The 18119-nt window shown below is 39.3% G+C and overlaps 1 protein-coding gene across 2 annotated transcripts in view; it reads right to left on the bottom strand.

Moving 5' to 3' along the window:
- dcbld2 (discoidin, CUB and LCCL domain containing 2) overlaps nt 1–18119 on the bottom strand; it is a 115164-nt gene that overhangs the window by 12206 nt on the left and 84839 nt on the right. The window contains exons 7-14 of one of the 2 annotated variants that reach the window (XM_063050525.1): nt 12890–12930; nt 11606–11821; nt 8660–8784; nt 7163–7319; nt 4944–5063; nt 3233–3326; nt 2766–2815; nt 741–878 (exon numbers count right to left, since the gene is read on the bottom strand). In XM_063050525.1, coding sequence (XP_062906595.1) covers nt 741–878; nt 2766–2815; nt 3233–3326; nt 4944–5063; nt 7163–7319; nt 8660–8784; nt 11606–11821; nt 12890–12930 — 941 coding nt within the window. The remainder of the gene's footprint in view (nt 1–740; nt 879–2765; nt 2816–3232; nt 3327–4943; nt 5064–7162; nt 7320–8659; nt 8785–11605; nt 11822–12889; nt 12931–18119) is intronic. The other variant, XM_063050526.1, reaches the window with a different exon arrangement.

Consider the following 18119-nt stretch of genomic DNA (forward strand, 5'->3'; position numbering starts at 1 on the left):
GAGTAAGGGGAAGAGGTTTAGAAGGCACATGAGGAGGAAACTTCTTCACACAGTGGCGAGTACCTGTAATACAGTCTAAGTGAAGATGGGTTACTGACTACATTTAATTGCTTCAATTGCTTACGCACAGAGGGTTGTGGGCATAATCCTGGGAGATGGGGTTCATAAGGATGTCCACTGCTCAGTGTGGACAAGTTGGGCCAAGTGTCTTGTTTCCATGCTGTATGAGTCTATGATTAATATAAAATATTCTGCATCAAGAATTTTCTGTACTTTATTCCCATGTAAGAAAGGTAAAGCAGCAAAGGAAACGAGGGTTCAAAACCCCTGAGTTAGGAAGTACAAAAGTTAGCTATGGGTCTCTTATAGTAAGTATGATTGTTGTGGACTATTGCTGCAAGACCCTGGATGAATAATTCATATCTGTGGATCAGTACTCGACCATCAGAAAACACCTTCCAGAAGGAAAAGATTTGAAAGTTAAAGCAAAAAATGAAAACAAAGACAAGGCAAAAAGCATTTCATCTCTTTCCAACAAGCAAATGCAGCCCACAGGAGAGAGGTGCCAGATTCTCAGCAATATATTCTGATAGGCAAGGTGATTGAAAACTGCAGCAATTTTCCTGTACATCACTTCATTCTGCATTTGAGACCATAAGCTTAGATACCATTAAGTTTATGCTATGGTGAGTAGCTTCATGGCATTAGGCCTTTAGTAACCGTTTACCCTTCTGGAATACCTGCAGATTCTGTCTGGATCACTGTACTGCCATTTCGGGCTCTCAGCCGGTTCATCTCACTGCTGGTGTAGCGCACTGAAGCGTCGTCAAACTCAGCGTTCTTTGCAGGCAAAAACTGCTTCATTCCCTTCCACCAGCCTGTACCATAATTCCAGGTGAGTAACATTGTGACATACTGAGTGAAACGGATTTATTTTGCTCTCCAAATATCATCTACTTTGGTAGTTATAAGGAGAGATGCACTTTGCAACAAGTAGCCATGATGGTGCAGGTAGATCAACTCTGAGCCAAAGATCATTTTCTGTCTAAACCAGTAACTTAGCAAATTTGTTGCACCATACATTTGCTTAGAGCAATTTCCTATTTGGATTTGCTATTTATTTAAACTGCCTCTGTCTCATCTACTTTAGAATTTTAGGATGATTTTAACGAAAGGACCTCCAAGAGAACCACAACTTGTGGTTTGGAGCAATGACCCAGAGAGTTATGATGGCTGGAGTCACAGCTTTATGCTGTGACTCTTGGTAGGGGCACCCTTGCCAAAGAGGTCAAAGGGTAGAGGCCAGACTAAGAGTGTTCAGCTGGTCCTCCAGGTTCGGGGGTTCAGCTCAGGGCTAACAACCCTGAGTGGTGAAACAAAATTGTTACAGAAACAGCAATGAAGAATCCTTCTGCGTCTGAGTGCGATGAAAACCGAGAGGAAGCTACTGACACTGCCCAAGATAGAGGACCTTCATTGCTGTCCTAAGTGCCAGAAGGCATAATGGGCAGTAGTTAATGGAAGGAGCATCTTCCACAAATTTTGCCTATGTCAGTCCCAGTGGAGATTTATCAAGTTAATCTCACTCCCCTACACATTAATCAGTGTCATCAATTATTTCTCTTCTAGTACGTATCCAAGTCTCCTTACTGTAAAATCAGATTAATGGTTTGTATTTATACTATTGTAGTTCCAGATCATAAAAATTTGTGAAAAAATGCTGTGAATAAAAATGTTAACAGAATCCCATCTTTCATTCCAAGTTGTAAAAAGGCCTGGGTTGCTCAAAATTTTCTATTTGTTTATTTTTTGAATTTTTGTTCACAACAAAGATGTTCCTGTACACCTCTGTAGTTGTGTGTGTAAGAGTCACCAATAGAGAACTATGCCATCACCTGCTACCAACATGGCCCTCTCATGTTAAACCAACAGAATTCTTTAATCATGTCAGCTTCCCCTCACATCTATTATACTTAAAGCCAGTTTTGTTTAATGGAGTTACACCTTTGTGCTTCACAATGTTACATTATGGATTGCATTACTGTGCCCCTAACTTGTTTTGTTACTGACCTGAATCGTAAACTCTTTCATCTGTAGCCCCATCATGTATGTTCTTTTTAAAATCCCTATGATAGGAATCTTAAAACTTTGAACTCTACTGCACCAGAACAAAATTTAGATACATTACTTCCAGTAAAATAATGGATTGTATAGAATAAAGACAGTTAAATGGGTGTTTGCATTCAAAAAGAACTCTTGACAACCAGTAACTCAAAACTTAAATATATTTAGTAAAAATAGTATCTAGTGTTTTATTGAATACTTAATTACTTCTTTTTCCCTTTGAGGCCCATTTCAAAACACCAGCTTTGTGTCTTTCAGTCTGTAATTCCTAGTTTACAATTTTTTTGTGCCACCTGGTTGGTACTTCCTAATATAGTTGATGCCTACAGTGCGGTTCTTGTCCCTGTACCTCTTAAGTTTTTCTTAAGATTTTCAAAAAGTAACCATAGAGTCCACATGAGTTTCATTTAGGAAATGATGGGAAACACTACACATTTACAAATATGGTCTGAAGATATTTTTACTACAACAGCAATGGAATTGTTTTGTACCTTAGCAACTGCCAATCAGAAAGTTCACTGAAGCTCCCACTGCAGAACTCAACAGCCAAATTGGAGTAATACATCAGTGAGAGATCATCATTACTTTGGAAAAAAGCTAGTTTCCCTACAGGCTCACTATGATGAGAAGTCAATACCTACCTGCTCGATCCCAATAAGGCAGACTGTATGGTCCTTCAACAGGTTTCTTTCTGTAATGGGGAAAAAAAACTTCTTACTAGATGGCCAGTTGTGAATAAAACTTCATACATATACATACTGCATCAGACAGGAAATTAAAAACTCATGTTACCCAGCAATAACCAGTTGTACAGCTAGATGTGAGCAGAGTCCACATAAAAAATTGTGACGGCATAGAAATTATCTATCAAAGTTACAATCAATTTTTCCATAATTTTATTACATGCATTCCTCAAAAACAATAAGAAAATTTCAGTGTTTCTTAAAACATACAAACAAGCAATTTACTGACAAAAAATCTTTGCTACTTAATTAACAGGGCCAAAGGAAAAATATTCCAATAGCTTTAACAAGGCTCTTTGTTTTTTTCCTAAATTATATAAACATTATTTATGTGATTGCAGTGTTTCGGCGATCCACATGCTCACCTGTTTCTCCAATGCCAGCCACATACAAGGACCATTATAAAAGCAGTGAGCACCATGACTAATACAGGCACCAGGACAGCAGCCAACGCCACATCTGAAACCCATTGAAAACAGCTGCAATTCAGCCACAGCCAAGTGCAGACTAATATTTTTTATATATAATAAAGACCTGAAATCTCATATTACTATACTTAAATTGGAAATACAAACTTAGGTTATATTTTAAATTCTGTTGAAGCATCTGGCAAACCTGTAATATTTGCATTTACAATTTCTAATTGTGCACTGCAATCAAAACTTCAATGTCAGGTATATTTGCACAGATACTGTAGATAGGATAATACTCCGCAATCCTGAATTGAGTATGCATGATCGAGCTTAAACCTGAGAGACCAGTGTAAAAAAAACTTTCAAAACTTTATCAACTTGTCTAGTAAAACAACGTCAACATGTGCAAAATTTACCTCAACTGATGTACATCTCCTGCAAGCTGATAATGAATTAATGATTTACAAAATATTGGGTGCACATGTAAAAATATGATCTTGTTATTCATCTAAGATAATGTCAAACTAGAGTTGAGGGTGAATATAAAAAGGACAAAAGTTTACAAACGTGTGGCATATAATGCACTGGAAAAGTTTATCCTAGCAAGCCGTAGTTTGAAACAAACTGTGTGGTTAACTTTGCATCTTAACATTTATATTTTTATTGCAAACTGTAATTGTGGTCAATAAAACATCCTTTTAATTGACCAAATTATCTGGATTACCATACTTTTGATTTCCAGTATCGTTTTGAATAGAAAAGCATTTAAAAACACCATTGATGAAAACAGAAGGTTAACAGTATGTTCCATTTGGAATTCCACCAGGCATCCTGACCCAAAGGATTAATAATGGGGCACGGGAATAATTCTCGATAACTTCATTTAGTCAGTGAAATATCCAGAATAAATCTTCATGTGGTGCTTTGTAAACTGATGTCAGCTGACCTGAATCAAAGTAATGGTGAGCATAAGTTCACCTTCTGCATTCGCCCTTTTGCTTAAGAATAGTGTGTTAATATATACTATTTCATATTATATACCAACAGTGAACACTGGGAGGGTCTGGTGTGTCTTGCTATGGAGAATTACACTCAGCTATTGGCTATCATTTTCAGGCAAGGAGGTTGGAAGAGTGAAAAAGAATAATCAAGAGAAGGTTTTATCATGAAAATAGTTGAATATTAAAACAAACTGCCTATTAGTTAAATTTTGCATTCACTTGCAGGATTTTCACTGTTTTATTGGGACTGAATTAAGTACTTCTGTTGTTTCTATTGATGTAGAAAAATGGACTGTTTATCACAGGCAAAAATCATGATATTTCCTATAACACAAAATGATACCTTGAATGTTGTCTAAATGGAACAGTATTTTTAGTATTTTATCAGTGCTTTAAGGGTTATTTTACACAATTTCATCATTTTTTCCCCTGGTAAAATGAACACTAGTAGTCTACTCCAATTATTGCGCAATGTTCTGCTGCACTGTCTATCATTTGACCTTAAATAAGTGTAAGCTTGCACACCACCATATATATTAGCGATCTGCATATCATCCAGTCATCAATTACACTAAGAAATACATCAATGGACTTGACTTGCTACGTATCTAGTGGAGTCACATTTCACTTAATAAAAGGCATCACAGATGGCTTTGGTTTACCTTTGGACACTTTGGGAGTCACTGAATTATTCTTGACATCTGGTGTAAGTGTAGTTTTTTCAAACTTTGGAGTCATTTCTGTCCTGAGCAAAGGAGGTCGAGATTGAGCTGGAGCTCGAGCTGCAACACATATCAGAAATTATATAGTAACACAAGAGAATTATTTAAATAGTTATTTTTATATAATGATTTATATAAGTACATATAAAATATTTATTAAATTTGTGATGACACTGCTGAAAATACCAGTTTTCTTTTCTGTACTCTGGAAACAACTCTATGGTTTTGTGTTTTCCTAAGGAAACAACTGACCAGAATACCAATTCTTGCACACTTGGAACCTCAATATGTAAGCAACAATGAAAGAACTTCCTAACACCATCATTGACAAACGTGTTTGCACCTGTTGTCCTGAAACAGATTGAGTCAGCAGTTCTAGAGAATAGAAGGCCTGAGTATATCCATTGCCAAAGTAAAACCATTAGCAAAAAAAAAAAGCGCTTCAGAGAAAATCAGCATCAAATTCCCATCCCTGGGTTACCATTTAAAACAAAATTTTAAAAAGCATGTTGATGGTGCAGTGGTTAAATTACTGGACTAGTAATCCACAGGCCTAAACTATCTATCCAAGGACTTGCGTTCAAAATCTGCCATGGCAACTGCGCAATTTAAGTTTAGTTAATCATCTGAGATTTGGAGAAACAACAACAAAGATGAAGTAAAAACATCTGGTTCCCAAATATCTTTCAGGGAAGAAAATATCCCAAGCTTTACATAATCTGGCCTACTTTGACACCAGACCAACCTCAGTTGGTGACATTTAAATGCAACTCAGTTGTACTATTCCTGCTACGTTCAAATTGAAGAAGTATACATCCTGCACCTGACATCAAAGAGCGACTCCCATTTTCCAACTTCTGGCTCATATTCATATTGAATAAAAAAGCTAAAAAGAAAGTCAGTCTTCAGCTAATTCAATTTACTCCACTGGATACAGCAAAGGCTTTGGGAGCAGCTAACAAATCAGGTGTGTTCCAGAACTAGTAGTGTTTCAGCCAGGCTGTTCTAATACTGTTACAACCTAGCATCTACCCAACAATATTGCAAATTGCCACTGTGTGTGCAGCTCACTTAAAGCAGGACAACTTCAATGCAGGTTGTATCAGGTAAAGAGAGCTAGATTGTGAATTAAAAAGAATGAAATTTGAGTGGGAAGACAAACTATTAAGGAGTAGTAGACAATTTTGTTCTTACAATACAACTCAACGCACGTGTTACTATGGCTCCTACATTGTTTTGCCAAAGTAAACCTGCTTGAAATATCATGAAGACAATTGCTTCAAGTAGACTGCCAAGATGAGGCTACCCTCAGAGTGAAGGAGCAACACCTTATATTCCATCTGGATAGACTCCACCCTGATAGCATAAATATTGGTTTCTCCTTCTGATTAAAAAAATCCTGCACTCCCTTCTATTCCCCACTTTGTCCTCTTACCTCTTCTCACCTGCCTGTCACCTACTCTGAATCCTCTCCTCTCCCATCAGATTCCTTCCTCTCCAACCCTTTATCTTTCCTACCCACTTGGCTGTACCTATCACCTTCTAGCTATCTTCCATCCCCTCCTCTCACCTTTTTATTCTGCCATCTTCCCCCTTACTTTCCAGCCCTGAAGAAGGGTCTTGGCATGAAACGTCAATTGTTTATTTGCTTCCATAGATGCAGCTTAACCTGCTGAATTCCTCCAGTATTTTCTGTGTGTTACTTTTGTAGAGTAAATCTGTCAACCATTGTCAGCTTCCAACTTATTTTTCTCCCCTTTATCATTCTATATGAATGACCATGTTTTCCATATATAAAAGCTTTACATCCGATAAACTACTCAACAAAATGCCTTGCCCAAGTTTATCCTGGCACTGGCCTAGTTTACATCTGTTTTTGACAAAGTTAAAGCTGAAGTACATGGGAAGAACTAATTTATAGTGCTATGCCAAATTTGGCATTACCAAACTATCAATATTTTCAATATTTTCTACACAAGGTTTAGCAAGCTGTAGTCCCAAGTTGGATTTCTGCAATTATAAGCCCTATAAGAATAAAAGTTTGGTTGCACTCCAACTTTGAAGGAGACAGGCACTTCTAATCACCAGAAAAGATCCTGCCATGGATATTAAAAGTTTCATGTAATTTGACTTTACTTGGTACTTTAATGAAGCCTTACCCAAAGATGGTTGGAGTGGCTGACACCCCAACAGCTCTACTTTTAGTGCTGCCTTCTGATGCCACTGCACTGGATTGATCTGGATGTAGCGGGCCATAATAGGTGGGATGAAGTTGTTCCGAACCTCTTGGTAATTGTTAGCATTTCCTTGGAAAATCTGAAAAAAATTGGGAAAAAAAATGTGAAGCAGTTATATTTTCTTTCTGATAGTGAATTAGTTTATTTTTATTATTTTGTTATTTCATTATTTTTCCTTCCCCTCACCCCCTTTTTGTGTACAACAAGCAAGCTAAGATCAGAGTAGCAGATTGGTGGTAACAAGGAAGACCTCACAGTCATTCTGCAACCATAAACAAATCTCAATCAAATGTTTCTTTTCCCCTCGTAAAACATCTACCTGACACCTCCAGTATAGCAGGTGGTAGATGTGAGCTCGTTCAATGGAACTGCAAACCTGTCCAAAAAACTTCCTTCAAGAAGTACATTTCAAGAGAAACAGTGATGCTTTGAGTTTACTCTCAGGGCAAGCAGTCTCACTTAATTACAGAATTTGTCCAAACAGCTTGTATCCAGTAGTATGTCTGTGCTGTTCAGCAGAAGAACATTGGATCAGTGAAACAGCTGGAGTATCAGCTGAACAGAAATGCACCCTCACAGTGGACAAGGAATTGGGCAAACTTGAAGACATCCAACTGAGTGTGTGAGGAATAGTCAGGGAGGTAGTTACGAAACGTAGTAGAGTGTGGGAGCAGAAGACAAAGTAAGATAAATATACTTGTCAGTATAGCTAACCACTTGTGCTTTCACATTATCTTAGTGTAGGCAGATGCCTTCTTGTTGGGTAACACTGATTTATCAAACAAATTCATAAGCATATTGGTTAATAGTATTCTCTCCAATTAGAATAAATAAAAGGAAAACTGCAGTCACAAGTATCTGGATTTTGGAAAAGTGATTTTTTGTTTGCATTATTGACACCAGGTCTTAAGGTTCAGATTCACTGATTTTCCATAGAAAACCACAAGTACGTATCAATAAATCTATGCTCAATAAACCAAACATGAAAATCAAATGCTCTGAAAGGCACTTTTTGTCACTGTACATTCATGAAAGTACGTTTAAAAAAGATCTCATGTCAATTTTAAAATCCCAAATATGTTTATGCAAAATATTAAAAATATTTGTGCAGAAAGTCACTTAGAAAGTCCTATTTTCAAAATCTTATACCACATTTCTATTAAAGTACCTTATCTACATTGTTCAGAGTTTAATATTATTGAATGAATATTATAAATTGATAAAGCATTCTTGTTCCTTTAAATAACTCATTATGGTTATACACAAAAATATGTTAACTTCATACATCATCACACTACCACGTGATACATTCATGTCTAGCTTAAAGTAAAAAGATCAACATATACCCGCATTCCCAGACTTTTATGTCTTCCTTTAATTAATTTAATGTTTTTAAGTTCAAGAGTTATCAATACTGACCTTGTCCAGGTCACTGTTTGGTTCTTTATAAACCTTCCAATCCTCTCCTTCATCACGGGATAGGATTCGGTATGCAGAGACATAGAAAGCATATTCACCGAGGGTGGAACCTGTAGTAATTATACCTGAGAATGGAAACAGCATCATTTTATTTTGGAAATAAATAGACTTCAAATGTTACTTGCTCAAGTTAATGAGGTTAGGTTAGTCCATTTCATTAATCTATATAAACAACTGAAATAATCAAAAAGCTTGCACCAAAGCGAACTGATGGGCAGTGTGTTCAACGCCTGGAGCAATTCGCTACGGTGAGGCCTGGGTCCTCGTGCCACTCCTCACATTGTTTGGACAACCTAAACGCCAGTCCATATAGACTGGAAGGGCAGGGTGTCGAGAGTTGGGTGAGGTTGTATCGCTCTGGATGCTGAGCTGATAGGGAGAGGTTCAGCAGCAAGATCTAGGCCCGGGTCTTAGTGTGAGATTCAGACAATTTAAACGCCGGCCCAGAGTGTCTGAGGGCTTCTCTCTGCATGATGCTAAGGCTGTGTGACTGCCCAACTGCTGTGCTTCGTGTCTGCAAACTTCATGGCAATTTGCCCCTCTAATATGATGAACTGAATACCGAGGCTTTGGGCCTATGCCGGGAATTTGGATCTAAAGACTCAATTTGGTTCCGATTGTTGTTGTTCGTTTGTACTGTATATATGATTTGTTTTGTGTTTTTTTCCCCCTTTCCCTGTGAACACTGGGGGGTGGGGTGGGGTGGTGTTGGTCTCTTTTTAATTGGGTTCTTTCAGATTCCTTGCTTTGCAACTGCCTGTAAGCAAACAAATCTTAAGGTTGTATTATTTATACCTTCTTTGATAAAAAAAAATAAAAATGCACTTTGAAACTTTGATTTGCCATGGTTGTAAATGGCACTGTACTGTACAATGAATAGTGTCCTTATTTTCACATTTCTAGTCATCCCAACTCTGAAATTCCAATCCAATTCCTCCCTCTCTCTCATTGCCTAAAATCTAATTTTGTCTAAACCGTTCTTCCCAGTTACTACTTCTTGCAGCGTATCTATTCAATGCTTTCGGAATCTCCTCAGTGTGCTTATTTCCATTGTGATAGTTCAGAATCAGCTGATAACATTACCTACCAATAACATGTGCAGTAATCAATCCTAAAGCAGCTACATCAACTATTTATGATCATGACAAATTTAAGATGCTCAAATGAAGTGCATGCATCAGCGGTAATAATCCTGTCACAGAATTTTTATGGCATGGCAACAAATCATTTGGCCCCTTAAGTACGTACCAGCAACACACAACAGCAATCCAGCTAATTGCATCAGCCCTTTCCTCCAACTCTACAAGATATCTTTGACTTTCAGAGACTTTTCAGTTTTGTTACCATTAAATCGGCCTGCAGTTCACCCTTGGCATTGCACTGCAGATCTTAACCATTCACTATTTAAAACACAAGAATCCACATTTCACTTTTGATTCATTTTTTCCAATAATCTTCATATTCTGTTCCCTAGTTCTCTCCACCATCCAGAGGGAAAATCTTAAAGCTCTTTTCTACTGAAGTGTCTAGTGTACTGACTACCCTGTCTTTATCCATCATGATTTTAAATCCTCTTATCTAGTCTTCTTGCATCCTTTGTTCCAAGGACAGTCCATTCGCATTACTAAAATTCTTTTTATCTCTGGAATCATTTTGGTAAATCTCTGCTACACCCTCTCCGTAATCTTCACATTTTTCCTAAAACCCTGGCACCAGAACTGGACACAACAGTCCTGTTGTAGCCAAAACACTCCCTGTGTTAGAAAGGTTTATCATATCTTCCTGGTTCTTATACTCCAATAATGCATTTATAAAGAACAAGACGCTGTTGCTTTTTTGGCCAATTACTCAACCTATCCTGCCACTTATATCAAACTATGCACAGATCTATTCTCAGATCTCTATGTCCCTGTACTCCTTTTATATTTGACCTTACAGTCTAAACTTAAGTTGAACCCGAAGGGCCTCTTCAGACTCTAGTCAAAATATAGCACTGCATTAATTTTTGATATGCCACATAACCATCCACTTTCACAGCTCAAGTTTACTACCATCTTCCTCACAGGTCACTGTGTCTCTAGGTTTTACGTCATCTGCAAATTTCACCACACAAAAAATATATTAATACATATCAAGAAAAGCAGAGATCATAATACCAGTTACTGGACAACCACATTCTGAAAATCAATTTTTCACTAAATGCACATTATCAAATGCATTTTGACCCCGTTACTTCATCAAAAACTTCTAACGGGTTAATTAGACATCCCTTTATTAAATCCATGCTATCCTTCCCTGAGCAATGTACCCTACGGTAGGTGTCTTCTAACTCTGTCTGTTTATTAATAGTTTTGATAGGTCTCAAACTGAGAACGTAAAAAAGGAGGCCTTTAAGCTTATCTTTCTGTTAATTTCAAATTCCACATCTGATAAGGAAGACAAAAAAATAAAATCTCTGGTCAAATTTCAATGATGAAATACTAGAGGCAAAAGCACCATGATGCAGTGAACACTAAATAGAGGTGGAAGAGGCTAAAACAATATCACCAAGTGGACTGAGAGGCTTCAAAGGGGAATTGGATAGGCACTTGAAAGAGAATAAAATGCAGGACTATGGGGAAATCAGCCAAGGATTGGGACTGCTAGGACTGGTCTACTATGAAGTGTCATAAATTTAATAGACTGAAGAACCACACTTTATTCTTTAACAATTGTACAATTTTAAGATGCAAAGTAGATGGAATCCATATTTTACAACATAACCAGCTTCTCCAGAAAGGGGTCTATAAGTTTTACTAGGTCTCCTCACAGGAACCACCTGCACCTGAACCACACACCTGGACACAAGTTCAACCTCCAGTAAAAAGACAATTACTGTTAACCTACCTGTTATTTTCTTTTCCTTCTTTAAGTCTATTTGTAGCCACTGGGCTTCATCAGAGTGAAATGCAGCCCAAGGGGAGCCCGGCTTCTTCAGACGTGCTTTTTCTGGCCCCCAGACGTGGAATTTTCCTGAAGGATCATGCCACTGTAGAACTGAAGATGCATTGATCTGGCTGTCTCTAATGACGCCAGATTCCATTCCCAATGTTCCATAGCAACCTACAGACCACATAATAAACACCCAAAATCATCAGTTTTCACATGTACTTAAGTGTCAACATTTACAAAATAAAAATAACAAGCCAGTATCTTATAATGACATAAGAATTACCCACTACTGGAGCTGGCCTGGTAGGCAAATTATCCTTTAATAAGGCAAATTTTGCTTGGATGAGACTACATTCTGTTTAGAGCCAAGGAGGAGGAAGCATCTCCAGAACAGGTAAATCTACAGTGTTATCCAAGTTAAAAATCAGTGTTCCTTCTCATGAAAGAATTATTTGGTCCTTTATCCTTCAAAGATGAATGGAATAAAGGTCCCCTCAGAATATGGAACATCTAAATCATTTGTAAAAATGCCACAATTTAAACTGAGATAAAGTGAGAACACCCAAGCTTTCTTAAATACTTTTACATTTCACTTCAATCTGATCAAATCATGAGATAGTTCCATTTGCTGTACTCTCCCACCCATAAAGTGAAAAGGTGACTGAGAAAAATAAAGAAAAAAGAGGTTATGTTAGCTGTCAGTAAATGCTGACACAAAGACATACAACTCTTGTATATGACCAGTGTTCAACAGGAATAGTTGCAGCAGTGGAACTAGCCTCTGTTCTAGTGCTAATGAGTGGGAAAGAAAAACCGGTCAAGGCCCAGGTAAATATTATTTTGTTGAAGTGTGTACGCATGTGGATAATGAGTGAAAAGCAGATTGGGCTGTGGCAGCGATGTGAAGTTGCTTAATGATAATCACAGTTGAGATTTATACACTTATAATCGATATTTAGGCAAGGTACTCCAGGCTTGTCACATCCCTTGGAACTCTAACCAGCATGAATCACAGACTTGTGGAATAGAGAGAATTATATTATTATGGGAAAATTATATCTGTAGACCTAGGTGCCTGTATTTGGGAAGGATGAGTATCCAAGCAGAAAAGATTAACATTTAACAAACAGCAGAACTACAAGTTTATTATTGATCCCATCATTTTAAATGAGAAGCTGAGTACTTAAAGCTGTATGTAGCACAAAAAATTAAAGATGGTTATATTGAATGTACACTCACCATTGGTCTTGAATGTAAACAGATTTGCCGATAACGGTCCTCTGTAAAATTAAGGGAGACTGATAAGATTAAGTTATGCACCGGCAAAACATTAAATTAGTTTACACAGTTTAAAATGGACGACTGAATATTTGTGGTACATTGATTGAGGCAGTCTTGTTGGGTTTGAATGAGTTATCTAGAGATTTAATCTCACTGCCATGGAATAAAGCAACAGAGAGGAATACAACTCCAAACTGGGATGTATTTCAGAAATTATATACAATACGTAAACAAGAGAATGAGGATTGCATGTCAATTTGCTGACTGGAGACATGTGGCCAGTGGAGTGCCCCAGGGGTCTGTTATTCATTATCTTGCATCCATCATCAAAGATCCTTACCACCCAGGCCATGCTCTCTTCTCGCTGCTGCCATCAGGCCGAAGGTACAAGAGCCTTAGGACTTGCAGCATCAGGTTAAAGAACGGTTACTACACCTCGATCATCAGGTTCTTGAACAAAAGAAGATAACGACTGAATCTCTTTTATTGAGATGTTCCCACAACCAATGATCTCACTTTAAGGACTGTTTATCTTGTTATTTCATGCACTTGTTATTTATTGCTGTTTGTTTATATTTGTATTTGCACAGCTTGTTGCCTTCTATGCTCTTCTTCATCTTACATTGATCCTGATTACAGTAACTATTCTATAGATTTGCTGAGTATGCCCGCAGAAGAAAAGAATCTCAGGGTTGTATGTGGTGACATGTATGTACTTTGATAATAAAATTTATTTTGAACTGGAACTACTTAAAATTATTTGGATGTTAATGTACATGACACAATTAGCAAGTTTCCTGATGAAATTAAATGAGGGGGTCTTATTGATAGTGAAGTAGGTTGCAATGAATTATAAAGAGATCTCAATCAGTTACGAAGACAGGGTGAGAAATGGCAAATGGTTTTCAATTTAGATAAATTTAGGTTAGAGGCTACCTAGATGGAATATAAGATGTTGCTCCTCCGCTCTGAGAGTGGCCTCATTGTGACAAAAGAGGACCAACAGGCCAAAAAGGGAATGGGGATAGGAATCAAAATGGTTAGCCACTGGGAAATTCCACTTCTAGTGGATGACACGGAGGTGCTTGACAAAGCAGTCCCCCCCTCCACTCTCCCGATCTATGTAGGGTCTCACAATGTAGAGAAGGCCCCATCAGGAGCACCAGATACAGTAGAGGACCACAACATATTTGCAAATGAAGTGTTGCCTCACCGAGCAGTACTGTTTGGGGTCCTAATTTGAGGTAAGGGAGGAGGTGAATGGGGAGGTGTAGCACTTCTATCGCTTGCAGGGATAAGGGCCAAGAGGAAGATCAATGGGGAGAGATGAATGGACAAGGGAATCACAGAGAGAATGATTCCTGTGGTAAGCAGAGAGGGGTGGGGTGCGGGGAAGGGTAGTTAAAGATGTGTTTGGGGGTGGATCCCATTGAAGATGGTGGAAGTTGCAGAGGCTGATGGGGTGCTAGGTGAGGTTAAGAGGAACTCTATTCCTGTTAAGGTGGTGGGAAGATGCAGTGAGTGCGGATGTCCAGGAAATGAAGGAGATTCAGGTAATGGCAGCATCAGTGGTAGAGGAAGGGAAACCCTGTTCTTGAAGAAGGACATCTCTGATCTCCTGGAAAGGACAGCCTCATCCTGAAACAGTTGTGGCGGAGATGAATGAACTGAGAAAAGGGAATAAACTTATTTTTAAAACAGGAGACGTGGGAAAAGGTATAGAGTCAAGATGGCTGTGGGAATTAGTAGGTTTATAAAAGACATTGGTAGACACTTATCTCCAGAGATGGAGACAGAAAGACTGAGAAAGGGAAGGGAAGTGTCAGAAATGGACCAAATGAATTTAAGGTCAGGGTGGAAGTTGGAGGCAAAATTGATGAAAGTGACAAGCCCAGAAGAACTCCCATCCACTACCACTAAACTCATTTTTCCCTTACCCCGCACTGCTCATTTCTACCTCCTACCCAAGATCCACAAGGAGGAAAGCCTTATCCTAGGAACAGATCAGCTGCATCTGTTCCCATGACGAGGCTTTCCTTTCCAGGACATCAGGAATGTCCTGCTTCTTCAAAGAACAGGGTGTCCCTTCCTCCACTATTGATCCCTTGGTTCAGTCTCTTCCCACCTACATCACATACTCTCCACTCCTCAATTCCCAGGCCTGGATCACCTCACTTTAACCCTGGATGTCCAATCCCTATACACTTCTATCCCCCATGAAGAAGGCCTTAAAGCTCTCTGCTTCTTTCTCAACAAAAGATCTCGACTGTTACCCTCCACCTATATCATCTTCCATCTAATAGAACAGGCCCTTACCTGTAACCGTTTCTCCTTCAGCTCCTCCCACCTTGTCCAAAGCCAAGGAGTAGCCATGGGCCCCTGCTCTCTCTGCCTTTTTCACTGGCTACACAGAACAGTCTGTGTTCCAAGTCTTCCATGGTAATGCTTCCCAACTATTCTCACACCACATGGACAAATGCATTGGTGCTGCTTCACGCACCAAAGCTGAGCTCGTCAATTTCAACGACTTTACTTCCAATTTTTACCTGCCTTTAACATTCATTTGGTCCATTTCATATACCTCTCTCCCCTTTTTTGATCTCTCTGCCTCCATCTCTGGAGACAAGCACCACCGATATCTTTTATAAACCTACAGATTCCCATGGTTATCTTGACTGTATTTACTCCCACCCTGTCTCCTGTAAAAATGCCATTCCCTTTCTCAGTTCCTTCAATTCCCAGGATGAGGCTTTCCTTTCCAGGACAGAGTTGTTCTCTTTCTTCAATAAAATAAATAAAAAGGGGTTTTCCCTGCCTCCACCATTGATGCTGCCCTCACCTGCATCTCCTCCATTTCTTGGACACTCACATCATCTTTCCGCCGCTTAACAGGGATTTTGCTCCTCTTGTTCTCAGCTACCACCACATGAGCCTCTGCATCCAACCTTATTCTCTGCAGCTTCACATCTTCCATGAGATGCTACCAACAAACAGTTCTTTACCTCCCACACTCCACCTTCTGCTTTCCCTAGGGATCGCTTCCTCGGTGATTCCTTTGTTCATTCGTCCCTCCCCACTAATCCCCCTCCTGGCACATGTCCCTGCAAGCAACAGAAATACTACACCTGTCCAGACACCTCCTCCATCACCTCCATGGCCTCTTTTCTGCTACGATGAGGCCACTCTCAGGGTGGAGCAGCAACACTTCATACTCTGTCTAGGTAACCTTCAAGCTGATGGCATGAATATCTATTTCTCCTTCCAGTAATCTTTTCCCTCCCCATTCTCTCTTCTTCTATTCACCACTCTGACCTGTAACCTCTTCTCCTCACCTGCTTATCACTTCCCCCTGGTGCCCCTCCTTCTTCCCTTTCTCCGATGGTCCACTGTCCTCTCTTAGCAGATTCCTTCTTCTCTAGCCCTTTACCTTTCCCATCCACCTGGCTTCACCTAGCACCTGCTAGCTAGTTATCCTCCCCCTCCCCCCATCTTTTTATTCTGGTGTCTCCTCCCTTCCTTTCCAGTCCTGTTGAAAGGTCTCGGCCTGAAATATCGACTCTTTACTTATTTCCATAGATGCTGCCTGACCTGCTGAGTTCTTCAGCTTTTTGTTTGGGTCTGCACAGGATTTCCAGCATTTGCAGAATCTCTTGCACTTGGTATTTTGTAGAGTTTTGGTCACCCTGTTATAGGAAAAACATTTTCAAGGTGGAGAGGGTGCAGAAGAGATTTATGGAGATACTGCCTGCACTAGAGGGCCTGAGTTATGGGGAGAGGTTGACTATGCTGGATCTTCATTCCCTGGAGTGTAAGAGGATGAGTGGTGACCTCCTAATGGTTTATAAAATTGAGGGGAATGGATAAGCCTTCCCTCCAGGATTGGGGAATCCAAAACTAGAGGGCACAGGTACAAGAGGGGAAAGATTTAAAAGGAAAACCAAAGTCATAGAGGCATAGAATGCTACTGCACAGAATCAGGCCCTTTGGCCCATTAAGTTGATGCCGACTAGCTGTCGGTATGAACATCTATTTCTCCTTTCCACAGTGCCATTTAACTGATCCTAGACCATAGCCCTATATACTCCTCCCATCCACGTACCTATCCAGTTTCTCTTAATTGTTACAATTGAATCTGCATCTACCAATTCCAATGGCAGCTCAGTCCACACACACATCACTCTCCGAATTCCCCTTAAATATTTCACCTTTCACCATAAACCTATGATCTTTAGTTCTAGTCTCACCTAACCCAAAGGAAAATAAACTACATGCATTCACCCTATCTATACCCCCTCATTATTTTGTCTGCCTTTATAAGAGCTCCCCTTACTCTGCATTCAGAGAAATGAAGTTCTAACCTATTCAACCTTTCACTTTGACTCAGGTCCTCAATTCCTGGCAACATCCTTGTAAGTTTTCCCCGCACTCTTTCAAGCTTATTGATAACTTTCCTGTAGGTTTAGTGGCTAGAACTGCACAATTCAGCCTCACCAACTTCTTCCACAACTTCAACATAACATCACAGCTCCTGTACTTAGTTCCCTGATTTATGAAGGCCAATGTGCAGAAAGTTCTTTTTCTATGATGCGATCTACCTGTGATTCCAGTTTCAAAGGATTATGGATCTGTATTCCCAAGCCCCTTTGCTCTACCACTGCCATTCACTCTGAAAGTCTCGTGCTGGTTTCAGAGATAACTTCCTCACACAGAAGTCAGCGAGTACCTGGAACAAGCTGCCAGAGGAAGTGATTGAAGAGTGTACAAGTTTAGCATTCAAGCAGCATTTGGGTAGGTACATGATGGAGAAGGGCTTGGCGAGTTCTGGGCTGAACACAGACAATTGGAACTATCAGGGAGGTGCTCTGACTGGCAATGGCTAAATTGGCTGAAGGACCTACTTCAATGCTGTATTACTCTATGACTCAATAAGGGAATTGACATTGTGCTAACCTGGTACATGGGCAGATGTTTTGATATATTCAACGAGTATATATTATACTGAGCTCTTCACAGGCAATTACTATTAAGTTAAGAAATGAAGCCACTAGTAGCGATCAATAGAGATGCATGTACAATTGCAAAGGTAATATCATTGAACAGGATGACAGGGTGCCAGAAGGTATTTCTGATCTTAACACAGATGACAGATATGTTAAAGAAATTAAGTATTCTCCAGTGAAATGCATGC

This window comes from Mobula hypostoma, chromosome 6 (assembly GCF_963921235.1).
Source record: "Mobula hypostoma chromosome 6, sMobHyp1.1, whole genome shotgun sequence".
NCBI lineage: Eukaryota > Metazoa > Chordata > Chondrichthyes > Myliobatiformes > Myliobatidae > Mobula > Mobula hypostoma.